Source organism: Amia ocellicauda, chromosome 8, assembly GCF_036373705.1.
Source record: "Amia ocellicauda isolate fAmiCal2 chromosome 8, fAmiCal2.hap1, whole genome shotgun sequence".
Taxonomy (NCBI): domain Eukaryota; kingdom Metazoa; phylum Chordata; class Actinopteri; order Amiiformes; family Amiidae; genus Amia; species Amia ocellicauda.
The window spans coordinates 42,705,682-42,733,173 of record NC_089857.1 but is presented as its reverse complement, the minus strand read 5'-3'; the positions used below and the strand labels follow the sequence as shown (position 1 = coordinate 42,733,173).

The 27,492-nt window shown below is 45.1% G+C and overlaps 4 protein-coding genes across 14 annotated transcripts; 3 read left to right on the top strand and 1 right to left on the bottom strand.

Annotated features, from left to right (window-relative positions):
* The first annotated feature begins 66 nt into the window (after positions 1 to 66).
* hnrnpdl (heterogeneous nuclear ribonucleoprotein D-like) lies at positions 67 to 6,737 on the top strand. 5 transcript variants are annotated; one of them, XR_010817623.1, is made up of 9 exons: positions 67 to 295; positions 1,947 to 2,115; positions 2,208 to 2,369; positions 2,715 to 2,846; positions 3,124 to 3,232; positions 3,741 to 3,905; positions 4,972 to 5,073; positions 5,526 to 5,630; positions 6,388 to 6,737. XR_010817623.1 is itself a non-coding variant. In XM_066711517.1 (8 exons), exons 1-7 carry the CDS (start codon positions 207 to 209, stop codon positions 5,040 to 5,042), a joined length of 897 nt encoding a protein of 298 aa, XP_066567614.1. In that variant the 5' UTR covers positions 67 to 206; the 3' UTR covers positions 5,043 to 5,073; positions 6,388 to 6,737. The 5 variants fall into 5 exon arrangements, 3 of the variants coding, with proteins under 3 accessions (XP_066567614.1, XP_066567612.1, XP_066567615.1); XR_010817624.1 differs by lacking the exon at positions 6,388 to 6,737 and adding an exon at positions 5,382 to 5,429 and having other exon boundaries at positions 5,526 to 5,712; XM_066711517.1 differs by lacking the exon at positions 5,526 to 5,630.
* Positions 6,738 to 7,754: 1,017 nt separating this feature from the next.
* Positions 7,755 to 15,367, top strand: hnrnpd (heterogeneous nuclear ribonucleoprotein D). 7 transcript variants are annotated; one of them, XM_066711509.1, is made up of 8 exons: positions 7,755 to 8,222; positions 9,181 to 9,349; positions 9,955 to 10,116; positions 10,431 to 10,562; positions 10,984 to 11,080; positions 12,447 to 12,587; positions 13,581 to 13,675; positions 15,003 to 15,367. In XM_066711509.1, exons 1-7 carry the CDS (start codon positions 8,068 to 8,070, stop codon positions 13,646 to 13,648), a joined length of 924 nt encoding a protein of 307 aa, XP_066567606.1. In that variant the 5' UTR covers positions 7,755 to 8,067; the 3' UTR covers positions 13,649 to 13,675; positions 15,003 to 15,367. The 7 variants fall into 7 exon arrangements, 6 of the variants coding, with proteins under 6 accessions (XP_066567606.1, XP_066567605.1, XP_066567604.1 ...); XM_066711507.1 differs by having other exon boundaries at positions 7,757 to 8,222; positions 12,447 to 12,599; XM_066711506.1 differs by having other exon boundaries at positions 7,757 to 8,222; positions 12,447 to 12,599; positions 13,992 to 15,367.
* An 891-nt stretch (positions 15,368 to 16,258) lies between these two features.
* Positions 16,259 to 22,803, bottom strand: LOC136755110 (uncharacterized). The gene is made up of 7 exons (XM_066711514.1): positions 22,668 to 22,803; positions 21,483 to 21,574; positions 19,694 to 19,764; positions 18,481 to 18,577; positions 17,990 to 18,091; positions 16,921 to 17,079; positions 16,259 to 16,723 (listed from the first exon to the last, which is right to left on the bottom strand). Exons 2-7 carry the CDS (start codon positions 21,558 to 21,560, stop codon positions 16,580 to 16,582), a joined length of 651 nt encoding a protein of 216 aa, XP_066567611.1. The 5' UTR covers positions 21,561 to 21,574; positions 22,668 to 22,803; the 3' UTR covers positions 16,259 to 16,579.
* On the top strand, positions 22,804 to 27,296 carry mat2al (methionine adenosyltransferase II, alpha-like). The gene is made up of 9 exons (XM_066711504.1): positions 22,804 to 23,054; positions 24,213 to 24,290; positions 24,544 to 24,666; positions 24,933 to 25,045; positions 25,424 to 25,567; positions 25,723 to 25,941; positions 26,237 to 26,419; positions 26,616 to 26,749; positions 26,856 to 27,296. Exons 1-9 carry the CDS (start codon positions 22,988 to 22,990, stop codon positions 26,956 to 26,958), a joined length of 1,164 nt encoding a protein of 387 aa, XP_066567601.1. The 5' UTR covers positions 22,804 to 22,987; the 3' UTR covers positions 26,959 to 27,296.
* The last annotated feature ends 196 nt before the right edge of the window (positions 27,297 to 27,492 follow it).

Below are 27,492 nucleotides of genomic sequence, written 5' to 3'. Positions count from 1 at the left end.
GCTGCGCCGATTGGCTGACAGAGAACCAAGGGACTCATATAAAAAAAACAAGTCGCGCAGTGGCTCCGCCCCTTCGTCAGCCATTTTACACAACGCGGCGGTATCGGTTTACAGTTCACCGTGCCAACTTCTCGGGTCGACAGGAGACAAACACGCCGCCATCTCTCGCTCAGATCACCGACGCGCAGCTACAGATCGCCAAGAAGATGGAGACTGAAGGACAGGTTGACTTCAGCATGGAGGAGTTTCCCGAGGGCTCCAAGATCAACGCCAGCAAGAACCAGCAGGACGACGGGTAAGAGCCGACTCCGGCAAAGATGGCGAGGGCTGGCGCTGCCGCATGTGGACGCGGGGTGGTTTCCGTTCAGCGGCTGCTTTTAAAACTAGTTTCTAAAGAAAACATCCAACCGTTTCCAACATGGCGGGAGTGATGGACTCTTATTCGGGTCGTGTTCCGTGTCTGGGCCTGGTTTCCCTTTTTTGAGTAGGGACAGCGCGAACCCGCCACGGTCGGTTGGTTCCGTTTCTCCTCTGTGTTTAAATTTGGCTTTAATTTTAACCGATTAAAAATAAATTCGGCGATTGAACAGCTCTGTGGTTGCTTTTGGGTGTTTTGTTTCTCCGTCATGATCCGTTTTTGTCATTGGCGGAAGCCGGGCTGGCCCAGAGCGAAGTCTCCGTGACGTCATCAGAATCGGTGTCCCGGCTGGCGAAACCGGAGTGGGTCTGTTTGACAGTTTAAATCGGACTCGGAGCGGGATCGGGTTGTTTATCTCTCTCGGGTCGTGTTGCGGGGAAGCAAGTGAAACTGCAGAGCTTCACTAGGCCCGAGGGGGAGTGGTTGTACGAGGGGGTCTCCCCACTTATTCCTATGGGATGTTTGAGTTATTATCTGTTCTAAAGTACAGTCCATGTGGTATTGCATGTTAAGTTACTGGACTTCTGACATTATATCAATAGCAGTGACCTGCTCCTTTCCTCATGAGAAACTACACCGACTTACTTATAGTGCCAGTCCTAAATGCAAGAGGAAATCTTGGATCTAGCCAATTCAAGAGTTCATACCCACCTCCATGTGGGTTTAGATGCATCATGATATTGTAGGATTTGCTACATGCTGGGGCACTATCCAAGTCTTTCTATATATACACACACTTTATTCTGTTTTAATACAGTAAAGGGAGAGATATTCATGGCATATCTGCTGTGTGCACTGTGTAGTATTCAGCATGGCCTCTTAACACATGGGTGCAGTTTTGAGCATTTTGGTCCTTTCCCCCCAAAGCATAATTTACATCCAATAAACAAAATGCAAACGTTAAATGTAAATACATGTTAATTAGTACATTGTGCAATAGTTTAAATGATTGAATCTTAGCCTAAGGTGGGTAAATATCTTGCGGTTACTCCTGCCATGAAGAGACTGAAAGAGGATGTCGCTTTGAGGGAGTTTAGTTTCTGACTCGGTCACACATGGTGTTCAACTTCTTCTGGGAGTCTTGTTCAGGGAAGGGATGGGTTTGTGGTTGCCAAGGCAGGTTAAATAACTGATGGGAGACCAGTATAGTGCCATGGTGGACAGGCCTGCTGCCAGGACAGCCATCTTTCTAGCAGGAGCTAAAGGAGTCTGTAAACTCTGTCACTGAATGTCTTGATGACATGGTACTTTTTACTAATTACTAAGTCCTTAAGGGTTTGGACACATCAAGAAACTGAACACGCTGGCTGTGGTGCATCTGGATTGGCTGGTCCTTGGTTTTAGTGTGTGGTTTCACTTTTGAGGTCTTCATTGTCAGAGCACATTGTACAGGTTTTTGGGTGTGTTTGATAGCGCATACCATGTGACGGGACAAACAATGCTTGCTTTGTACTTAGTCAAATGGGAGGGTTTGCTTTATTATGCAATGTTTAGAACTAATCATTTGTTCTACTTCATTTCATTGTAGGAAAATGTTTATTGGTGGGCTCAGCTGGGACACAAGCAAGAAGGACCTTACAGACTACCTGTCGAGGTTCGGGGAGGTGCTGGACTGCACTATTAAAACCGACCCCATGACGGGGCGGTCCCGGGGCTTTGGGTTCGTCCTCTTCAAAGACGCTGACAGCGTGGACAGGGTAGATATAACCATCTTTTCTCTGAGTGGTGGGGGTGGTGGTAATACAGGAGCAAAGGTTAAACTCTCATTCAATCGGTTTTGCGGTTGCAGGTATTAGAGCTAAAAGAACACAAGCTGGACGGGAAACTGATTGACCCCAAGAGAGCCAAAGCAATGAAGGGCAAAGAACCCCCCAAGAAAGTGTTCGTGGGCGGCCTGAGCCCAGAGACTTCAGAAGATCAGATCCGGGACTACTTTGGAAGATTTGGAGATGTGAGTACTGTTCATCAGATACTAGACTTCAGCTGCCTGTCTGACACCAGATTTTGATGCATGCCTGGTGTATATGGGATGACCAGACGCACAATTATGGCATTCAAATGTATATAATGCCATCCGTATGAGATCATTTTGGCATACAGGTCTAACTAAAGTTATACAACACCCAATTTAAAATCAAACGATCAAGTACACATCAGTGTTTGTAAGTTGTCTTTGGAATGGAGTTGAGATGTCCAGAATGCATCAAACTTCAGTGACAACAGATTAATTATAAGGTTTCTAGTGTGTCTTTGGTTGTACCATGGGAGGCTAATCTGAAACTTTTGATTCCTGCAGATTGACAGCATTGAGCTGCCCATGGACACCAAGACCAACGAGAGGAGGGGCTTCTGCTTTGTGACGTACGTGGATGAAGACCCCGTTCAGAAGCTTCTGGAAAACAGATACCACCAAGTCGGATCAGGAAAGGTAAGTGTTTGATAGTTTGTACAATATTTTATATATATATATAAAAAAAAAAAAGTTAAGAACTCTCCCAATTGGCTGTGATTGGCAGAGCACGCTGTATTTACATCATTCAGGTGAACAAAAGGTGTGAATCACAGATGTCATGCACCCGGCTTCAGGATTAACTCCGGTGCCTTTGTCACGCCAAGCAATTTCCCAGCTAACGAGAGAATCCGCCGTGTGGTGGTGTTTATGCAGGTGTGTTGCCTTTCTGAAGTGCTCTTGTGTTTGTGTGCAGTGTGAGATCAAGGTAGCCCAGCCCAAAGAAGTGTACAGACAGCAGCAGCAGCAGAGGGGCGACCGAGGCAGTTTCGGACGAGGGGGCTCCAGGGGGCGAGGCCGGGGAGGTAGGTCCCAGTTCTTTGTTGAGCTTCTGCTGTTTGATCATTATGCTGTTATGCATGTTCATCAGCCCACTGGACACTGCGGTACATCATGGCAGTGGGAGCTTACTTAAAATATGTGAAACGGAGGCCTGGGAACACTCAGTGGCATGCTGGTTTCATATGAACAAATGCCCATATTTAATCTAATTTAATTTTTTATGGAAAAGCAATTAATTATCGTGAATGAAATGAACATGTTAGTGTTTCAGCAAAACCAAGTGCAATTCGACAAGCTGCACTAAAATCGGCTGTACATTGTTTTTTGCTTTTCAGTGTTAATGTGAAAACTTCTGCGCTGGCGATTTGCTTTAGTAGTTTGTTAGCGGTGGTTTAAGAGTATAAAGGGAGGGGTAGTCAAGCTGAAGAAAGCCCGGGAGAGAGCGCTATAAATAAGTGCTTGGTTTTTCTTGCTGCATTTGTGTACGTGAGCAGTTTGGAGCCCCATACTGAATGTTATTTCTTAATGCAGGTCAGAGTCAGAACTACGGCCAAGGCTACAACAACTACTACGGGCAGAACTACGGCAGCTACGGCAATGGATACAATCCTGGATACAACGGCTACGGTGGCTACGATTATTCTGGCTACAATTATAATAACTATGGGTATGGACAGGGATACGACGACTACAATGGTAAGCAGAACTATTGCTGACGATGAATGAACACTGGTTTTACGTGGGGGGTGGGGGGGGAGAGATCCTGTGTGTTCATGTACGCTGATATTTATTGCTTCATTGTAACATTGCCCTGTATGTACAGTTCGATGCAGAAAACTCAATAAATAAGGCCTGCAATCCTGCTTCGGTTTATTTGCTCCTGCCACACGAGTTTAAACGCATCTGGAACGCCCACATGCCTGTACAGCCCGGGGGCCTGGAGCTCTGGGGCCCAGGAGATGCGTTTGATCAGTGTTGTCCATGTATAAAATAGCTTGTGGTTCATCTCTTCGAAAGACACGTGTGACAGGGTTCCCCTTTTTAAAGGTGCAGAATATCACAGCTGCTTCCGGCCCTTTACAATGTCCCGGGGTGGGGGCTGGCCATCACGGCTGAACAGAGTCTGAGTTTAAATGTGAAACTGTGAATCGATGGGGTGGGAGAGAACAGGACAGAGCGGTACATAGTTCTCCAGCGGGTGTCTATTGACCCTTTTGAGATTTAAGCTGCTGCGAGTGGTCTGTTTCAGCAATAGTCTCCCCAGATACTGACAGCCTTTCACTGAACTTCACTAACGAGCGGCTCCATAGAGTTGGCAACAATTGAAACTTATTTATAGAGGACTGAGATATTCTGGAAGTGAACAGAGACCTAATGTGGTAAAAGACCATAAATCTAAGAGTCTCCATTCAGCCAGCGCTCTTGAACTAGAGGTGGCTCTAGGAATATCAGCCTGGGTTTGCCAAGTCCACTGTTGAATAAGACGTAGAGGCAATACTGAAGTCCCTGTATAATGCTGTGGGCATTAGTTTAGCTATTCGAGTCCTGCTTCAGTCTGACCTGCCCCGTTTAGATCTGCCATCCTACAAATGCCCAAAATACTGTCCAAACCTTGTACAGCGTTGTACAGTCTTTGTCTAACTCAATAAATAATGTAACGTTTGTTTTGACGCTCCATTTTGTTTCCTTTTTTTGGGGCAGGGGTGAAATCTATTCCTGACAGCACTTGTGTAAATGTGATGCGTCTCTGTGCTTTAATTAGGTCAGCAGAGCAGTTATGGGAAGGCGTCCAGAGGGGGCGGAAATCACCAGAACAACTATCAGCCTTACTAATCCGAAAATGAAACCTGTTCAGGGAATTTAGGTAAGCTAGAACCCGAAGCGCAATCCCTCTGGCCCGAGTTTTAATAATTTAAAGATCAATAGACACATTGATTAAACTTAAAAAAAAAAAAAAAAAAAAAACTTTTAAATCTTCAAACTAAACAAAAACAAAAAGTGGTCAATAAAGCCCATGCGTACATTCTGAACATTTTTTTTGTTTAAATTATGTCTATAGATCTTTAATGTGCCTTGCTTTCCATAGCAATCGCTTTAGTTCTCCAGAAAGACGTAAGCGTTTTTCTGTAGATTCTTTCTTTTTTCTTTAATTTTAATTTCTTTTTGTAACAGGTGATCATGTGGAAATAACGTAAAGAGACATGTTAGCAATGTTAACAGGTAAAGTCCTGCTAAAGGGTACAAATTCAGGACCTATCTTTATTCTCCTCCTTCTTCTTCCTAACTCTGATATTGTACCTTGTTTGTACCTGCCAGCGGGGACTTCATTGCAGGCCGTGTGTCTTCCTGACCACGTCATTCTCTGGGCGTCGCACATAGCGGGCAGAGAGCACGGCATGCACAAGAAAACGCTGTCCTGTGGTATGGCCTCTTCCAACTTCCTGTACCAGCGTAAAGATTAAAACAAAAAAAACAACATAAATAAATAAATACAAAAATGGAATCGACAGACTTGCCTTTTTATTTGACAATGGTTTAACATTTTCTGTAAACGGTTTTTTCCAGGATTGTATTTTTTTCTTTTCTTTGTAATGAAAGCGTTAAAAAGTGACTTAACTTGCTTAATCGTATTCTCTGTTTTTATTTTAGTGTCGTTCTTGTATTTCAGTTCTGGACCTTCAGTGATTTTTGTTTTTTCTAAAATAAAAGCTTAAACTTTTAATGCTTGCTTTTTCTTTATAGCCAATAGAGAAACCCTTCAAATGATAAACGAGATAACGAGGAAGTAGGTGTTAGAGATCACGTGTGAATGGGCTGACGAGAGCCAGCAAAAGAGGCTAATTGGAGAAGTAAACGTGGTAGTGGTTTACTAAATTTAAGCTAGGTCGATCTGCTGTAAAGGGGTTCCGGTAGAGGCGGGGTTTGGGGTTGTTTGGCCGTGCTCCTCAGTAGTAAGTACATCACCTATGAAAGGGAGCGACTCCGGAGCTTTTGCTGGCTGTTATTTTTATTTCCACAAAGCCGAATGTTGCACATGTGGTCTTTAACACAAGAAACTTTAATAGCTTAAAGTTGACAGCACAAGAAGTTAATGAGTGAGACTTGGGCGTGCTCTTATTTTTGGCATGCGGGGGATGCAAACCATTAACGCTGGCTCTTGTCTTTTTTTCTCTTTCAGGTGGGCAGTCCAGCTGAGTATTCTGCTTGTTACCCTGGTGGCAACTGAGAGAGTCTAGTCCTTTTAAAATCTTTTGTTTCGTTTTCCTCCATAATTTTAAGATCTGGTTTTGTATTTCTTCTGAGGCGAAGTTGACACGACAGCTGTACCAATTTGTAAATAGAAGCTCAAGTTCTGTTCCTGGATTTCTCATTTGTCCTTTGCCATATTGGTGTTGTAATGCAGTGAATGATCTGTTCCGTTCATCTGTTTTGTAATGCGTTCTTTACGTTTTTATGCTTTGTTTTTTCTTTAGTGTTTTTTTTTTTCCCAGCTGTGAAGGGATTAAAGAGTATGGGTACAAAAAAAAACTTCAGTGTGTCTTAATCTTTGGCTGCTCCGTTGAATGGTCACTGTGCTTGCAGTTGTGTCCTCGGGGTTATTAATGGTCTCTAAACGATGGTTGGTGCTCTAGACCGAACTAGGGTCCAGGTAGGCCCCGATTGTTGGTTGATAATTATCTGGACAGAAGTGACTTGTCGTGAGAGCCTTTACACACGTTTGAATATCTGCTTATAGACTTCTCCCAAGACACGGCACAACCTACATTTCATCTCGGTGCAGTGTAACGTGAGAGCTTGGTGAAAGCTTTGCATGAACTCATCATTTATGCAGCGGTGCGAGCTGGGCGGCTGGGGGGAGGGTGGCACTCTGTAAGCAGAACTAGATGAGCCAATTGTTTTGCCTGCAATGTATTTTCCCCAAACCCGGCACTATTGTGTAGAGCCCATGCCTTTCCATCTTATCCCCAAGGACACGCAGCTGGGCAGCAGTTTATGAAAGGATCTGCTCTGCAACAAGGTCCACTGTAACCCCTTATCACAGGATGCTAATTTTGTAGACCAGTTTAAACCAGTGCCAACTTCGTAATACATGTAATTTGTGCCACAGCCATTAAACTACACAAGGAGTTCCTCATCTACCTGTCAAATCGAGTCCCTTGACTACATGGCGGTGTCTGACGGGCACTGATGGAAATGTTGCAGCAGCACGTCTGCCTAACACGTGTCCTGTGTTGACCGGGCTGGTCCAGTTTGACGCATATGAATGACGTCACCGTATATCCCGGATATGAAAATAGCACGTTTGTACCCAAAAGGCGAGTTGTGGTCAGATTTAGTATCCATGTCCGACCAGTACAGACCCACAGGCGTTTAAACCATTACACCCAACCCGAGATGGGCACATATCTGTCACAAACACGCACACACGATACAGGTCTATTGCATCACAACTGGAGACGCTAATGAAAATGAAAGCGCACGGCGGCCCCATGCAGCCGGTACTGTACCTGAAGAGGGCTCCATCTGTCCGGGCGGAGAGGCTCGTCGGATTGGTCCTCCTATCCCGAAAGTCATTTCCAACAGCGCTTCCTTCCTGCGACCATTTTGTGTGCGGCGCCATTAACAACCAAAGGACGCTGCGTTTAAAATATATACATTTCTGTACATCTATACAGTCATAAACGCGCAGAAGAGCGCAACGGCAACTGTCGGCGCAGAGTCGCGTTTCCGTCCCCGCCAGTGTCCCCCTTATAGCGGCCCTTCAGCGGCCCCGAAACACCGCCCCGCCGCCGCGGAGACTGGAGCCCGAGCAGCCCGCCTGCCTCCGCTGGGTGTAGTGATTTACAGACGAGAAAACATGTCGGAGGAGCAGCAGGTCGGAGAGGAGCCGCCGATGAAGCCGGAGGAGGACGGGGAGGCCGGCGAGGAGCAGCAGCTGACGGCGGTGGAGGCGGGGACGGGCGAGTCCGAGGGAGCCAGGATCGACGCCAGCAAGAACGAGGAGGATGAAGGGTGAGCGCCGGCGGGGAGCCGCCACCGGGCCGGGCCGGGACCCGCACAGGGCCGCGGGGCTGCGGTGTCGTGCTGTAGCGCGATGGCAGCGTCAGAGCAGCGCAGGGTGTGTGTTGCACGGGTGCGATGAAACGCGCTTCCTTCATGCATGTGGTCGCACACGCACAACTTCAGCAACAGATAGGGACCCCGCAGGGCTGCAGGGCTGCAGGGCTGCAGTGCGCCGCTGTTTTGACACTGGGTCACATTAAAATGCACGACATGGGCACACGTGAGAGGCCTGCCAGCTCTTCCTCGAGTTTGCCTGGCCTGGCCATGCCATGTCGTGTGGGTGGAAGTGTCCCTTAGAAAGTATGAATATGATCTGATGCATATGAGTAACAGCAGAGGTGGGCAGGAGCTGCAGAGACACAGACACGGTGTCAGCTGAGCCACATAAGACTGTTTCCCAGGAGGAGCTGTGTGACAGCCACTTATTAGAGAGGCTGGCTCCCTGACATTGCAGTCAAACAGGTTTTTATCACATGCATTGGGTGAAGATTTCTTGATGCCACTCCCGGCCCAGTTCAATACCATTTATGTGCCACAGATATGCATGCACACCCATGTACTATTTTAAGTTAGTTTCCAGCACTCAAAGCAGTACCAGTAATGTAGATCTGGACAGACCACAATCCTGTATACTGTCGCTTCATCCAGTATTTTTTTAATAAAAGTATTATACTGTACAAAGGGCTGTATGTAGTATATTTGATACAGATGTGAAGGCTTACACATATCCAAATTGAGTCCATAAGTTGCTGAAAGTGCTCTGGTGTGTTCATACTATAAATAGTTCTGTTAAACGATCAAGTGAATGTTGACACGCATGGAGGCTGGTGTCGTCCCGTGAGCGCCCTCGTTCATCTGACCCTTGCTTCAAAACCATTGTCTCTAATGTGCTTTAATTCTTTAACAGAAAGATGTTTGTTGGAGGGCTGAGCTGGGACACAACAAAGAAGGATCTCAAAGATTATTTTTCCAAGTTTGGAGAGGTAGTAGACTGCACACTAAAACTGGATCCTATGACGGGACGGTCCAGAGGATTCGGCTTTGTATTATTTAAAGAGGCTGACAGTGTCGATAAGGTATTTCTGTTTTCACACTTACAGTGCTGGCATCCTGTGCTGCTAGAATCGATGTCGCAACAGACCCGTACAGAAGGCTTTGTGCTCTTCGTTCACAGTGTAGTTTTGATCATGTGTGCGGCTTACAAAAGCCATTCAAGCTGCTGGATTATTGATAGGAAGATTATTGAAAGACAGGAGGTGGTTTGAGCTCATTATTATAATAATGTGTGAGCTCTTTTTCTGTCTGCAATAGTGAGTCATACCACAACACAAATGGATCAACAGAGGATCTTATTTTGTTTATTACAGTGCATTATACATTGTAAAAGTCTAGTTTTTGTCCTAAAGCAGTATTTGTTCAAATCCAATCGGTTAATTGACAGTGATAATGCAGGAGTAGGTCTGGTCAGGGTTTAACTAGTTATCTAGAAAATCCATCGTTGAATACTATAAAGAGAAGTGCCATGTGTATTACAGTACAGCTTCCTTTTAGGGCAAACAATGCCGAGTTTTGCAAGTGAAGAGAACCTAACTGTGTTACCCAGCAGTGTGTGTGATTGTGCTGCGTCTCTTTCACCTTTTAATGCTGTGCCTGGTGTGCCGATACGCCGCCTGTCTTTCAGGTTATAGTACAAAAGGAGCACAAACTGAACGGAAAAGTAATTGATCCCAAAAAGGCCAAGGCCATGAAAACAAAGGAGCCAGTGAAGAAGATCTTTGTAGGCGGCCTTTCCCCAGACACGCCCGAGGAGAAGATCCGGGAATACTTCGGTGGCTACGGAGAGGTACGCGGGTTTGCCATCGTTGATATGTATTGCACAGTTATCTGGAAATTGGATGTGTGTTCAGCACTGAGTTTGACTTGTCTTTGTAATTACCTTTGTCTTTCCCTGAAACTATTACCAGTGTGACGTAGCAATCACGACTTTGAGATCCAAACGCGGCAGATTGGAGTGATATCTGAGCCCACGGGCCTCTGGGGGACGCGGCCAAGGCCGGTTGTGACCGCCGCGTGTCTCGAGTGGCCTGCCGTGTCAGGTGTCTGTCTCACAGAGGGGTAGTCCTCTGGCTTTGACCTGGTCCGCCCTGTCCTCCTCAGGTGGAGTCAATAGAGCTGCCCATGGAGAACAAGACGAACAAACGGCGGGGCTTCTGTTTCATCACCTTCAAAGAGGAGGAGCCGGTTAAGAAGATCATGGAGAAGAAGTACCACAATGTCGGGCTCAGTAAAGTACGCTTTAATAAGACCTCAAGCACACCTCTGCCTTTCCAGACCCTTCCTTTCCTTGTCTTTCTTCTGCACTTACTAGATTATTAACAGTGTAACGAATCGACTCGCAGAACATCCTCATTGCGTCATGAGCTTCCGAGTGTGAGATGTTATGATGATGTAATAAAGGATCTGTTCCAAAGGGGCTCTGTAGTGACGTGGTTAAAACTACTGTGGTCTGAAGGTTTGAGTATCTCGGATACTTCCCCTAGCTGTGAAGGACAAGGCTGTACTGCCTTAGAGTCCCATAGTGGGGCGGGGGGGTGACGGCCACGGATAAACCGGTCAAGACACCTTTGTTCTCATCGCACACTAGCAGGGAGGTCCGGAGCCCACAGGTCGCCTCACGCAAGGTTGTCTTTCTCTCCCTGGTTGTCCGCAGTGTGAAATCAAAGTGGCCATGTCCAAAGAACAGTACCAGCAGCAGCAGCAGTGGGGCGGCCGAGGGAGCTTCGTGTCCAGAGCTCGAGGACGAGGTGGTAAGTGGCCTGAACGACGCCCGACACAAGCCCACCTCTCCGCTCGGCCAGGTGTGACGCCTGCTGCTTTAGGAGACGGTTTTATTACAGCTGCTCCTCTCGGTCCAAGGCAGACAGTTGTGAGAGTCAGGCTGGGGGTGCGGAGTTCATCCCGGGGAGGAACGTGTGTGTGTGTCTGTGTGTATGGAAGCCAGGGCGGGAAGCTGGGGAATTGAGGACAGGTTTTTGTGGGTTTAGTTTATTCTTAGGCGGCTCGAAATGTTCTCTGGGGGCGTATTTTTATAACCACACACACATTCTCCAGCAGGACGAAGGGACTCGACCAGGCTGCCCTGTTTTTGAATGAATCCGGATGATGCCATTAGTCTCGTATGTGAGGGAGACACTTGCGTCCTCTAGTTGTTTCTCATCCTCTTTTAATAAGCTTTTAATTTTCCCTTTCGTTCTCTTTTGCGATAATGTCGGTTTCCAGCAGAACCAGGTTTGTATCTGATTTTAAAGAGCTCAAATAAAAACCTAGAAGCACCTTACCTTTCCGTGTCCTAATAATATTAATAAATCCAGTCCTTTTTTCCATAGAATTCAGCCTTTTACTATAAAAAGAGAGACAGTACAGTCATGTCACTCAGATGTCAGGAGCGCAATGTATGAGACTGTTTTTAAGGTAGCTGCATTGAAGACATCACTGCACCAGGCAGGGTAAGAAGGCAAGGGTTTTTATTTCAGGCCTGAGATCCGCCCACACAGAGCGAAGTCTTGTCCGTCACTTCTCCAGTTATACTTTGTTCATTTACAAGCTGTAGGAAAGCTGTGTTGTCGCTTTGGGTACAAGAAAAACTGAGAAGTAAGAGTGCTTGCTTTGCTGACAGCTACCCGCTCTTATGAATGCGTTATACAATCTCCATTTATTAAAATTGTGGTCTTCCTTCCCCCCCCTGGCTATTTCTCTCTCTAAGATTGTGTCTCTGTTCTCTGCTGTGTAAATCATTGTGTGTTATTAGGTCACTGGCTGTTACAATCGAAGCGCATTGCAAATTTGGTTCCTCGGTGTCACCTGAATGTTATAATCAATCAGAAGGAAAGCATCAGTCTCTACTTCTTAGGTCCTAAAGCATCAGAAGATAGTCTTTCTATTATTATTGTTATTGTGTTTATTTGTGTGTGTTTTTCACTTCTTGTAAGCATCAGCATAATCAGGTGGCACCTCTTAATAAAATTGCAATATTTGAACAGCAAACTCAAGAAAAGTTGGCACTGTGTTTGTTTTTCCCCGAGCAGTTGACAGTTGTTACCCAACCTCTTTGTCTGGCTTTGCGATTTGAGGAGCGAGTCTTTGGGGAGTTAATTGAGAAATGGTGCTTTTCAGGTCCAAATCAAAACTGGAACCAGGGCTATGGCAACTACTGGAATCAAGGTTATGGCAATTACAACTACGGCTACAACAACCAAGCATATGGTGGCTATGGAGGCTATGATTACTCCGGTTATAACAACTACTACGGATATGGTGACTACAGCAGTATGTAATCTTGTCTGTCAAAACACAAGTAATAAAAATAAGAAACTGATCTGGTATCACAACATCTTGTTTATTTTTATTTTTTTGTTCGTTTTTTTCTTTTATCTCTTTTCTTTTTCTATTAAGTTTGGCGGTTTCTTATCACTAAATTATTTATGCAGCATGTGCCATTTTTATGTTGTCAAAACCAATTACATGTGTATCTCATAGTTTGTACTATCTGGAAAAGAAAGAAAAGATTTTAGCCGAGCATCTTTTTAAACCATGTTTTGTTTTTGTTTTGAACTGTGCAGAACATGTGTCGACTGAACAGACATTGAATAGACCATGATCACATCTCTGAGTTTAGTCAGGGCTTCTGAGAGTCCTGGGCAGTACACCAGAATTTCCTACTTTTACACTAATTAACCTATTTTGAACATTTGACCTTCTCTTAAGCAAATAAAACCAAACTTTTTATATAAAATTCTTTCTAGATGTTTTTTTTTCCCAGTCCTTTAACAACGTGTGCAATTCTTTTCAGGGCAATGTTGAATCTAGACCATTGAGAAATGTTATTGTAGACATGTTGGATCTTCTCCGTATCAAATCTGATCTTGCCAAAATTGAGAACAAAATTGTGCCGGACACAGTGGCGTTGATCCTGGCCAGCTTAGGTCATGAGAAAGTACCCCCCCCCACCCTGCCTCCCCTCTCCCCACATACTGATATAAACCCATGTAAACCACGGTTCAGAATTGGCAGAGATTTCATTGATGCAGTAATAAGATATGACACAATCACTGTTGATTTTAAATATTCTTTCTAGACTAGAGTGGAACTTGATATTTACTATAGAGAGGACATGTCTGTATGGGATTAGTGAAGTCTTCCATAAGTCAATCTTCAGTTTTAAACAGCATCCTGTAAACTGAGGTTTAATGTTAGATTTTTTGTTTTGTTTTGTTTTGTTTTGTTTTTGTTGTTTTGCTTAATCTCTAGATCAGCAGAGTGGTTATGGCAAAACCCCAAGGCGTGGTGGTCACCAAAACAGTTACAAGCCATACTAAAATATAATCCCTACTTAATACAAGCAGGTATGTTGACAAATTGCTTACAGCAAAACTTTGTTACTTTAAGTATACTTTTAATAATTATATTTACCTTTGTTTAATGTATATGTTTAATTTTTTTCTTTAAAGTTTCACAGCACCCAGAAGTGCTTACAAGTAATGGTAACATAGAGACTCCATTGGAGATAAGTAACACTGGTAAAGGCTTTTGATGCCGTTTTGTAACTGTAACGTTAACAGGTAAAGTACTGCTAATGGGTACAAATTAAGGACTTACAAGCAAAGGAAAAGAAGAATGTTGTCTCCTAACTCTGACATATACCTTGTTTGTACCCGCCAGCGGGAACTTCATTGCAGGCCGTGAGTTGCGCTGACTTCGCGGTTGTCTCAGGCCCGCTCAATGCGGACAGGGTACGAGATGCTCACGCTCTCGAACGCTGCCATTTGGTATGGTCTTCCAACATCCTGTATCAGCATTATACAATAAAATGGAAACTTCAAGCTTTGTTCTTCAATTTTTGTTTTGTTTTGTTTTTCGTTTTTTTAAAGAAAATAATTTAATTTTGTTTGTATTGTTTCATTTAAGGACTATATTAATGTAATTTTAATGCTATTTTTTGCAGGCCCCCCAAGTAATGGTTAATTACGACATCTTACTGAGACAAATAACTATTCATTCTCCTACGGATACAGCTTTCTCTGGATTTTCCAGTGTCCCGATTATATTATAATCCTAATCTATTTGTAATGCTTGCTTTTCCCCATTTATAGCCCTCGTAGCAGTAGATTGCAGTAGTCCATGAGCTAAAACCTGCTTTGTACTTGGATGTAACTGCGCTGGAGACAGCCGTTTCCAATTGCATATTTAAGAATATCTGTGCGGTGTTTTGTGTTACTGACGGAGGTGGACAGAGCGATTTTTATAAACGTGGTTAATTTCTCCTAACCTAAAGTTTTGTTGTTGTTTTTTCTGATTTGCTTTGTTTTTTGATCATTTTTTTAACCCTTGAGAAAATGAAAAAATAAGTGTTATGTAAAATTTGCATGAAATGTTTAGATTAACGGTTCGGATTATTTAAAGGCTTAATTCTCTTTTCGTTTGTGTTTTGTTTTTTTGGCTTTGTTTTACCTCTTCCATTGGTGGTACGTCAGGATTTCTAGCTTATGGACTAACTATTTTCTGTTGTTGTTGTTATTAATTGTAGAATTTTGTAAATATATTTAATGTTGGCTCCGTAATGCAGTTGTAAAGGGCTGGGGTTCCATGAATTCACATGCAAACCTTGTCATGTTGCATATTTCCGTTCTCACGCAGAGGATTAATAACTCCCCTTTCTTTTGTTTTTTCCAGGTGATGGAGCAGTATTTTACATCTGATAGACGATTCCCACGGCAGCGCTTTAGCCTAAATGCTGACAGCAGGCACGACTTTTCAGTCACGGTTTCTGTTCTGTACAAATTAATAAAGTCATTGTTTCCTTGTGCAAAGAAGATTATAATTTTAATCAAAATATGGCTTTTATTTCTTTATTTTAGAGCACACGCAAAGACTCAAAATGCCATGGCTTTGTCCTGTCCCCCTTCCTGTTTGGGTTTGTTGTGAGAGGTCTTGTGTTCAGTTATATGGGTTAGAACTTGTTCTGCAGTTTGTTTTAGAGTTTCTCTCTTTGTTTTTTGTTTTCTTTTTTTTCTAAATAAACCCTTTTGTACAAATATCGTATGTTTCATTGTAAGTCATTTAGGCAGCCCTCACAGATACGTCATTGAAGCTTTTTGTAATAAATGAGCTACATGTCTGTAAGTGGTCGAAGTGTATGTGATCTAAAAGCAAATAATAAATCATACATGCAATAAAGTTCAAATATTTAGATTATATAAATCTTGCATACGTGTTGAGATCTGAACTTATTAAGAACGTTAATACATAATATACATTTAATATATATAGAGAGAATAAGTTATTTTAAAGGATGATATAGTAATAGTCTCAGTACGTAGGAAAGGTATATTTCGGCATGGATGTTGAACAAATCCAGCAGGCACATGTGAGTAACAAGGGGAGACAGGCCAGGCGTCACTAGAACGGTTCCTTCAAAGTCTGTACAGTTTGTTGTTTTACAGAGAGAGTTGTGCTTCATATGGACAGATTATTAAAAGGCCAACAGGAGACAACGTTCTTTGAAAGACAGGGATCGCTTTAGGATTTATAGTTAAGATATGAAAATAGCAGTTCAGTATCCCTAAATACCCGAGCAGGGGAACCTGACACCGCTGTCTGGGACAGATTCCTCATTTAACTCCTGTCAGAGCGCCGGCCAACAGACAACAAAGCCCGTCGTGACTGTAATCACTGTGCTGTGAAATGTGACTCTGTTGAGAACGGGATGGCACCGTGTTGTGATGACTGCCAGAGGACGCCTCATGCCTCTGAGGTGGTTGTTGTGGTTGTTCGGTGAGGCTGCGAAGTGTCGAGGGGTCTTTCCTGTGAAACGTGTTTATTATTCATTACAATGTGAACGATGACACGGCAGAACAGCAAAGCTACAACATGCATCTGTGACTGAACTCAGGTGCCAGCACTTAACAAAATGAGGCAAAAACAAAACAGACAAAAAATATACTTTATAAAGCAGGATGGAACGTTACAAGAGATGTAAGAATGAGAACAAACAAAACCATACATTAAGGGAACAAAATGATCAAACATCCATAAAGGAAGGAAACTAAGTGATCAAACATCCACATTTGTTCAAACTTGCGTGTAGCACGTCAGTTGCATCTGTGTCATAAGTTTCACACTGAACGCTAATGGAATTTGTGTTTATTCGTACACTGATACTAGCTTTTGAACAGAATTAAAAACTTGGGTATATAAACAAGGCCCCTTTGATTGGGGAGATATTTGAAAGTGCTTTGACAGAGAAGGAATTAAGTGGGGATTACATTGGTGGACAGGAGAATAATGAGGATAAGGATTATCACCACAATCACAACGATAATAATGATCATCTTTGTATTCTTCCACCACATCTTCCGTGAAACCCTTGTGGCAGTTTTTTGGAACGTGTCGGCCTGAGGAAAGACACCATCGTATTACAGTTTGTCACTGGAAACACAGACACACACGATTTGATCACAGAAACAAAACTGTCTCAGATTGCGTGTAACTTGCAACTTCCAACTCTGGTGCCAGAGCTGTTCGATGTACCGGAAAGCATCACAGCATTTCATTTCTAGTTCAAGGGAAAATGTAGGCTTAAAATGCTCACAGTTGCCTGGAGGTCTTCTGTTTTGTCGATCAGGTCATCCAGTTTCTCTCCTCTGTCCAGGACTTTGTCTATGTTATCTTTCAGAATCCCTTTCACGTCATTTACTTGAACTTGTATGTCCTCCAGCTTTTGCGAACCAGTTTGTGCTCCATAATCAGCCTGGGAGAGAAACACAGCCTGTTCATGTGGACGTCGCAGTGCAGAGCACACAACTATTGTTACTGTTGCTATTTGCTTTTGGAATTTGATCTTCCCTGATGTTTGAAAGAAGTGCCGAAGCACAGAAAGTGAAAAATGCAGGTGTTTTTGTCATGATTGCATATCTACACACAGTCATGGATATAACCCTTTAATCTCAGTATATAGCTTGATTTGCATACAGTCCTGGCAAAACAGTCGATCACCTTTGCTGAATTCACACATATCTGGGCTTACACTAATGACAAAAAAGATGTATGTATTAATTAATGGCATTCAAAATAGCCGGATCTCAAAATGACATGTTGACATTAAAAGTAGAAGCTTCTACTTCCATTTTGAGCTCAGCCTGTAATTAAAGTTTACTTCCTTCAGTCAGGTGCGGTGTTGCTGGCCCGGGACGCGCCGCTGTGTGGCTCTAATCGCAGGTAATGCACACATACGTACTTGTTCCTCACTTTCACGAGAAGTATTATTCTACCGTTTTTGGTTACTGTCACCAGCTGCCTTCCTACTATTTATCAAAAGCTTTAACAATAATAATCAGGATACAAAATAATAAAACAGCCACTCACCATGTCTGCACTGTAGGGGACTTCAGAGAGAGCAGCTCACGAGGATCAGAGTACTTGTAAATGTTTCACAGGACAACACCTCAACAAATTAACATATTAGGGAAGAAAAGGCCGGTCTCCTTTCCCTGCACCGCTGTCCCGGCAGTTATACACTAAAGGGCGCCATTAGAGACAGGCAGACACCGTGGCTGCGCTCTCTGAGAAGACTGCCCGGCCCCGGGGGTTTAAACATTAACCACCGCTGATGCCCCCCCGCCATGGCGATTGGCTGACCGCCTCTCGTCACTCTTACCTACCATGTACTGGGCCAGCGCCGGTTGCAGGTCCCGGCTGAACTCAAAGGGCTGGGCAAAGGCCACTTCCTTTATCAGAGCGCTGTTGACAAAGACCTTACAGACCTGAAGACAACGCAAAAGGAGGTTATTTCTCGGGCTGCGTCAGCAGTTTTTGCACGCACTGCTCACATGCACAAGCGACTCTTAATCTCTCCCTGGGCTGTGGTCCGTGGAGAGGCCTCTGTAGCCCTTGTGACAGCAAATCCTGTTAGGCGCTCAGGACTCAGGCATGAGCAGATTCTGGTATGAGGGGTGCCAGGGGAACCCAGAATCAACGTCAGCAGTCATGGACAGGACATGGGAAAGTGGAAGTCTGACCCCAGAGCCCTCTTTTGGTTCGTATCATTTCCAGAGGGCCTCGACACACAGCGTTGTCGCCGTAATGCAAGCGTCTACAGAGCAGGACAGACTCTCGTAACGAAGGAGCGCGAGGAGAGTGAACACATCTTTACCTCATCCAGAAAAGCAAAGGTGGTCTGTGTGTCGCAACTCAGCTCTGTGGCGCAGATATACGAGATCCCATCGTTAAACAGGATATAATAGTTGAATCTGTGCAAGAGAAACAAACAAAACATGGCAAAGCTGACTGGATGTTCCTTGAGATCTAGGATATGGTTATTTAAACGTATTTATTTCCAATATGTTTTACTGGCAGAAAGTGTGTCAGTTTGTAGAAATAGACCTGGTTACATGCAGCTGAGATTTAAGGGGAAACAGCCTTAAACAAGAACGGCTGTGCTGCTGTTTTTGTGAAGAAGCTGGCATCACTAGGTGGCAGCAGTCAAACAGAAAACATTACAGTCCATTAGAAGCAAAAAACTGGTTCTGATGTTAGCTTCAGCGGTGCAAAGGGTAAATGGGGTAGATTGTGCATTTATACTCCACCTCACAACATGTAACAGTGCAGGTAGACTGCCTGGCACTGATCTGTTCATTGAAATTCTCTGTAACACTCGGTGTAAGTAAAAAGATAATTAATTGCAAGGCCATCGCTAATTATTATATGATATGTTAACATATAAACTATATCAGAAATGTAAAATCGGTCAAAGTGGAATTATGCACATTTCTTTTATAACCACCACAAGTAAATTAAACCACTGAGCTGGCTTTAGCAAAATTCATAACTTTCTCAAGTGCACGATTAACAGATAAGTACTATACACTAAGAACAGTTATGGTTATATGTTGCAATTAAATCACGGACTACTCAACATAATCAGCCCCAATCAGAATGAACGCTCAGCAAAACTTATCTGAGGTTGAAACGGGCAATAATTGGTTGCAATGTTGATCTTTCCAGTGGAAACAAGTTACTCCAAGATTAGAAAACACTTAACACTTTCTCTTACGCATTCATGTCTGTCTTTACACTGTGCACAGCTGTGGTTGTACCTCAGAGCATTACTCAATGAGAATATAAGAAAACTAACTTTGTGAAAAGATATATCCAGTTCGTGCAAACGCAGCGTGCATGTTCCTGCAGGTTAAATTAAAGGAGAACAAGGCAGGAGGTCAGCAGCACAGTCTCATATGACCTGCCCTTCAGCTTGTCCTCAATGATCTCAGTGAGGGACACTGGAAATAAAAACTGCACCTTTGCTTTAGTGACTCTGATATCATTATTCAACCACAGCAAGCCTGGTTAAGAAAATGTAATCTCACCTCCCTTTTCGGATACTGTCTCTGCTTAAAGGCCCCACTGGGACAGGGCTAGCCAGACTCAATGCTGTTCCCTATGAGCAAAGACACAACATCATTCAGTGCCATCTGCATCGTGGACGACCGGAAACAGCCAGGTTTGTCCGATATGCAGTTACATCACTTCCACTTCGGTATTTAAAAAACTGATTTGACCACGGAGAAATAGATGTCATGGCTTCATACTGGCAATCATGCGCTCTGTAACGCAGGCAAGCATCTACTGGACATCGGCTGTTTCACTTCATTTTGGACCAATTAACTGAAGTCCAACCGTTTTAAAGCGGCATGATCAAAACTCTTCGACCTGACAGAGGCATGTGACATTTAACCTCTGCAGAGCTCTGCCACTACAGATTTGTGTGAAGGCCTTTAAGCCTGTTAAACATACTTTCCTATACACTCACCTAAAGGATGATTAGGAACACCATACTAATACTGTGTTTGACCCCCTTTCGCCTTCAGAACTGCCTTAATTCTACGTGGCATTGATTCAACAAGGTGCTGAAAGCATTCTTTAGAAATGTTGGCCCATATTGATAGGATAGCATCTTGCAGTTGATGGAGATTTGTGGGATGCACATCCAGGGCACGAAGCTCCCGTTCCACCACATCCCAAAGATGCTCTATTGGGTTGAGATCTGGTGACTGTGGGGGCCAGTTTAGTACAGTGAACTCATTGTCATGTTCAAGAAACCAATTTGAAATGATTCGACCTTTGTGACATGGTGCATTATCCTGCTGGAAGTAGCCATCAGAGGATGGGTACATGGTGGTCATAAAGGGATGGACATGGTCAGAAACAATGCTCAGGTAGGCCGTTGCATTTAAACGATGCCAATTGGCACTAAGGGGCCTAAAGTGTGCCAAGAAAACATCCCCCACACCATTACACCACCACCACCAGCCTGCACAGTGGTAACAAGGCATGATGGATCCATGTTCTCATTCTGTTTACGCCAAATTCTGACTCTACCATCTGAATGTCTCAACAGAAATCGAGACTCATCAGACCAGGCAACATTTTTCCAGTCTTCAACTGTCCAATTTTGGTGAGCTTGTGCAAATTGTAGCCTCTTTTTCCTATTTGTAGTGGAGATGAGTGGTACCCGGTGGGGTCTTCTGCTGTTGTAGCCCATCCGCCTCAAGGTTGTACGTGTTGTGGCTTCACAAATGCTTTGCTGCATACCTCGGTTGTAACGAGTGGTTATTTCAGTCAAAGTTGCTCTTCTATCAGCTTGAATCAGTCGGCCCATTCTCCTCTGACCTCTAGCATCAACAAGGCATTTTCGCCCACAGGACTGCCGCATACTGGATGTTTTTCCCTTTTCACACCATTCTTTGTAAACCCTAGAAATGGTTGTGTGTGAAAATCCCAGTAACTGAGCACATTGTGAAATACTCAGACCGGCCCGTCTGGCACCAACAACCATGCCACTCTCAAAATTGCTTAAATCACCTTTCTTTCCCATTCAGACATTCAGTTTGGAGTTCAGGAGATTGTCTTGACCAGGACCACACCCCTAAATGCATTGAAGCAACTGCCATGTGATTGGTTGGTTAGATAATTGCATTAATGAGAAATTGAACAGGTGTTCCTAATAATCCTTTAGGTGAGTGTATATATATATATATATATATATATATATATATATATATATATATATATATATATATATATACACACACACACACACACACACTCTGTACAAAACAGGGAGAGCAATGGCAAAGCCACGCTTGCAGCTCTTACCTGAAAGTTCCCCCCCTCAAGGGCGAGATCGGCAAGGATGATGTGTGCCTTGGCTATACAAGTGTATATAATACTCATGATACTTTCAACACCTGTCACAATGAAAGTCAAGAAGTTAGAATTCATAAGAACATGAGAACATAAGACAGTGTCCAATCGAGAGGAGCCCATTCGCCCCATCGTGCTCGTTTGGTGTCCATTAATAACTAAGTGATCAAGGATCCTATCCAGTCTGTTTTTGAATGTTCCCAAATTGTCTCTTCAGCCACATCGCTGGGGAGTTTGTTCAGATTGTGACGCCTCTCTGTGTGAAGAAGTGTCTCCTGTTTTCTGTCTTGAATGCCTTGAAGCCCAATTTCCATTTGTGTCCCCGGGTGCGTGTGTCCCTGCTGATCTGGAAAAGCTCCTCTGGTTTGATGTGCTCGATGTCTTTCATGATGTTGAAGACTTGGATCAAGTCCCCACGTAGTCTCCTCTGTTCCAGGGTGAGAAGGTTCAGGTCCTCAGTCTCTCAGTAGGACATTCCCTTCAGACCTGGAATAAGTCTGGTTGCTCTCCTCTGAACTGCCTCTAGAGCAGCGATATCTTTCTTGAAGTGTGGAGCCCAGAACTGTACACAGTATCCAGATGAGCTCTAACTAGTGCATTGTACAGTCTGAACATCACTGCCCTTGATCTCAATTCTACATCATGTGTGACACTTACGTACCAAGTGATATAATAATTTATCAAATATGTTAAGTGAACACGTGTGTCAGGTGCTCCTGGAACCAAAGCTGATCCAAAACCACAGCACACGGCTCACGGCTCAAGACTTGGTGGCAAATATAGTCTCCACAGCAGACAACATGGGCTGGATCACATAACACATTAAACCATAACGGACGGGCCCGACTCTGGTGAGAGAAGAGCGGGTAGAACCAGAGCATCAAACATTGAGTCCAAATGGAGAACAATGTTTTTACAACTCAAACTAAGCTGGAGTTATAACGGCCATCATGCTAGAGATGATTACTGCAGTAGCTCAGTTTCAGGCTCACAGGCCACACTCACACATGGGGAAAATGGCGTAGATACACGTGGGCAGATTCTGTTTTTAGGCCCAAACGCTTTTCACGATGGCTGGGATGTTAATGGGTTTTTATCAACATAGAGGAAAATACGTTTGTAATTGATCTGACTTACGTTGAATTACGTCGGCTGTGACGTTTTTTATGCGTCTCCGGTCCAGTCTGCGCGCCAACACGACCAGCCTCGTTCTGGTGCAACATCTGCACAGCTGTTAATACTGCACGGACGGAGCGCAGCCTGCAGATCATGGGGATTTACACTGTAGCACCACCGGGGAACAAACTGCATGGCCTGTGTGATAAGATGATTGATTCATTGGGACAAACCCAGCCCCCAACGCGAGCAATTCCAGGCAATGATTAACGGGCAGGGGGCGGGGGCGTCTCCGCTTGGTGCAGCTCCGCACAGCGCCGGGACGGGCCGAGGAAGGGGAGATGAACACCGCCAAGACCGGGAAGACCTTTCTGTTCACCTCGGAGTCTGTGGGAGAGGGGCATTCCGGTCAGTAAAGCCCTGCAAACCAGGTCGTGTTTAAGCAGGAGGAGGACGCAGTTAGGAATCACTCCGCCCAAGTGTGCGCGATGGAGGCTGTATGTCTGGCCGCCGTGGTGTCAATGCATTGCACACGGGCTGTGGTTGCGCGGAGCACTGTGCAGGACTCGGCTGCCACTGCCCTGTCGTTGTGTGCAAGCGAGGATCCCTGTAGTAGGGCAGGAGTAAGGCGTGCGGTGTGAGTGTGCAACACAGAAACCGTTTGCAGGTCTCGTCGTGTCACTGACGAGGCTTTTGTTATAAATGCCCTGAGGTTGCACACAAACCGGGACTCCTTCGTAGCTACTAGTGTGCGTCGCGTTTAGGGCTTTTTATAGCGCACATCACTCCTAAAAAGCCAAATATTATATAAAGTCGAGAGTACAAGACGTGTAGTGCTAATAACCTCGGGAAACCCTATATATGCGCCACTTGAAGAGAGCATGACGGTGCTGAGAGTCTTATCTGTTTCTTTTCTTCCCCTTTGCCTACAAAATAGAGAACAAGTGATCTGTGTTATAAGGACATGCTTACGAGTTCCTATTGCTACACTAAGCAATGCATTTAACCTGTACTTCCTGAGATCAATACACACCATTATTACTTTGTTGTTTTAAAGACGTGTTTCCTTTTTATCAGTTGAACTACTAAGAGTTCAAAGTACTTCTCTACTACAATCCTTTTACCTGAGATCACTGGGAAGGGGGGATGGAGAAACTAAAGATTTTCACTTGTTGCATCAGCCAGCAGGTTGTGTTAACAACTGATCTGCAACAAAGAAGAACTGAACCACAAACCACCTGATTGAACAACCATTTAGGGAACTCTTTAAAATAAGACTGGTGTGATTCCTTCTGATTAATACATGGACACCACAGGATTAACACGCCAACACCTCCGACACAGCATCTGAGCGCTGATGTTGAGCACATGAACCCTAACCCTGTTATTTGTGTGATTGACGTCCCGTTACAACTCTGACGAATTGCTTGACATATTCGTGTATTAATTCATGAGGGATCGCACCACCCTGTTTTAAAGTGTGACCACTATGAAAAAATATAATTAAATGTCATTTTCAACACGTGGGCTTTATTCCGTGTTTCTTTATCCTGCCACTCTGCTCAGATAAGATGTGTGACCAGATCAGCGATGCTGTGCTGGATGCGTACTTGGCTCAAGACCCAGACTCCAAAGTCGCTTGCGGTAGGTTGTCTAAACCTGTGGTGAAGAAAATCAGCTGCAAAATAAAGTACTTCCGGTTTTGATTCATGTGTTCTTGCCAGATTAGCCCTGAATTGACTCATTGCTGGCTTTCGTGTTTCGTATCTATTTTGTGGTCGTCTTCTTGGTGGAAAAGATGCTTTAGCACTTCCAATCCCCCGTAACTCACACTGAGCTGCAGCAGAACCGAATAAAGAACGATTTTACCTTTTTTAAACAATGTTCTCCCCAACAGAATGTGTGGCCAAGACTGGCATGATCCTGCTGTGCGGGGAAGTGACCTCCAAGGCCGTGGTGGACCTTCAGACCGTCGTCCGAAACACCATCAAGGAAATCGGATACGACGACTCTTCCAAAGGTACGGACCCTCACAGCCCCCCTACGCACGCAAAAGTCTCCCTCAGTGCTTCACCGCACTTGTATCTCCTACGTCTGCTGGTGCCGTTTTATTCATTTTTCAATTCCCACAGATTGTGACATTTGCCCGTTGAGCAGTTTTGTTCCTAGACCGCAGTGGACGCTTACTCTGGGCTTGTGTGTGATCGGAGCCTCTTGACCTTCTGTAGCCATCTGGTTATGTAGAAGTGTGTAAGCATTGTGTGTGTGTGTTGGCTGATTTGGCAGGTTTCGACTACAAGACCTGCAATGTGCTTGTTGCCCTGGAGCCACAGTGCAGCGAGATCACGGACTGTGTGTTCGAAGGCAGGGATGAAGAAGACATCGGCGCCGGGGACCAGGTAACCAAAGCTCCGGCTCCCGATCAGATGCTTTTCCAGCAAAACGAAAGGATTTGATAGGGTGTGGATCCTGCAGAACGTTTTTTTCAGCCTTCAGCTTCCCTGATGCATGTTCTTCGCTTGTGTTGTAATGTTTTATTGTTGATTTTTAAATGTGAATTCACCAAGGCGTAAATGGGCGAATGTTTCCCTGCGTGTGACCTTTGACTTTCTTGGTCTGTGCCTGATTAATGGCGGGTAAACCTTTCCAGTGGGGGAAAAATATGACATCTTTGTGTAGCCATCATGGTTTACAAACACGTTTTTAAAGTTCTCAGTTGTGTAACAAGCTAAGAACCAAATCGGTCTGTAATGCGGGAGTGGCATCGCCGCCCACAGGGCCTGATGTTTGGCTACGCTACCGATGAGACCCCAGAGTGCATGCCCCTGACCATCCTGCTGGCCCACAAGCTCAACGCCAAGATGAAGGAGCTCTCCCAGACCGCAGCGTGTCCCTGGATCAGACCCGACTCCAAGACACAGGTGAGCCTGCGTCCCACCCCACCGGCAGTCATTTACACGCGAGTAAGGGCAGTAGTAGAGTTGCTGTAATATGCTACTCGCTCACAGTGGCGGTGTGTGATCTTGATCACCAGCTCTGGGGAATGAGGCCCACCGTGCTTCCGTGTTTCTGCTAGGTGACCGTGGAGTACCGGGACGACCACGGAGCCATGGAGCCGGTGCGCGTCCACACAGTGGTCATCTCCGTGCAGCACCACCCAGACATCTCCCTGGAGGAGATCAGAGCGGACCTGATGGAGAAGGTGATCCGGGCCGTCATCCCGGCCAAGTTCCTGGACGACCGGACCGTGTACCACCTGCTGCCCAGCGGGAAGTTCATCGTCGGAGGCCCGCAGGTGTGGCACAGATTCTCCTTAACGTTGAGCTCTTCACATCCAGCACGGTGGACATGTTCCTTATGAGGTCTGAGAGCAGGTTATCCCCGTCCTGTGTTCTGCGTACAATGATGGCTTTTCCTTGTGGAGCGTGCAGTAGGTGTGGTGCATGATGTTTAGTGCAGGATATGGTTCAGCTATATTTCAGGGGCAGTTGTATAAGACGGCGCTTGGTGCCGGCGCTGATCCCCTAGCCCGGCGGACCTGACCGGGAGCGTGGCCGTCCACTCAGTGGCGCTCGTGTGTGTCTCCGCAGGGCGACGCTGGGCTCACCGGCCGCAAGATCATCGTGGACACGTACGGCGGCTGGGGCGGCCACGGTGGCGGGGCCTTCTCGGGGAAGGACTACTCCAAGGTGGACCGCTCGGGGGCCTACGCGGCGCGCTGGGTGGCCAAGTCCCTGGTGAAGGCTGGGCTCTGCAGGAGGGTCCTGGTGCAGGTACACGGGTAGAGCGGGGGGCTTTGTGGCGCTGTGCCGACTCGGATCCTCGGAGCTCGTTCGGAAGAGTGTTTTTGTGGCTGTCTGGGATATGTAGTAATCCTTAAGACGGGGACGGGGGAGGCTTGATCCTGCTCTGGGGATTGTGAAAGCCACAGATCCGAGGGGACGTCTCATGTGTTTCCCTCTGCCATAGATCTCCTATGCAATCAGTGTGAGCCACCCTCTGTCCATCTCCGTCTTTCACTACGGCACGTCCAGCCGGGACGAGGATGAGCTGCTGGACATCGTGCAGAGGAACTTCGACCTGCGGCCCGGGATCATCGTGAGGTCAGTCCGAGCCGGTCCTTCGGTTTATTCCTTCATTTGCGTGCCGGGGGAGGGGGCCCAGGCCTCGTGTGAGTTTGCGTGTGAAATGCTGTCTCTCGTCCCGCAGGGAGCTGGATTTGAAGAGACCCATCTATCGGAAGACGGCGTGTTACGGGCACTTCGGGAGAGAAGCGTTTCCCTGGGAGAAACCGAAGCCCCTTGTGTTTTGACCCGGCCCGGGACCGTTCGTTTGCAGTGTCTTCTGAGGTCTTATCCGAGTCTCGTCTTTCATTCTAACTTCCTTGTTACTTTTAACTGTAACTGAACAGCAGTGTGAAGTGTTGACCGTTTGTAATCGTGTCTCTGGTTTGAAATCCCACACACACGCATGTAATGGACTGTAATCTATTCTTTAGTCTGATGTAGGCTTTGATTAAAATTTGCCTTTCAAGTATTTAAATTGAAGTATTTCTACTGGTATTTTCACGACAAATTGTGACCATTTTGTACTAGTGATTTGTTATACGTACGTTTATGGTACTTATTAATAAAACTGTAAAAATGTGAATTATAACATGTCTGTGTACCTGTCTGGTGTCATGCATCTTATTGATTTAAGGGTCTTTAGCGTACATTCATTCTCACAGTCCATCAATCACTTGAGGGCTGAAATTACTGAAACTATACTCTGAACCAGAGGGGGACACGGTGTAGTAATCCCCATGATCCTCTCTGTCCGCTCGGGCCTCATTGTGTAAAATACA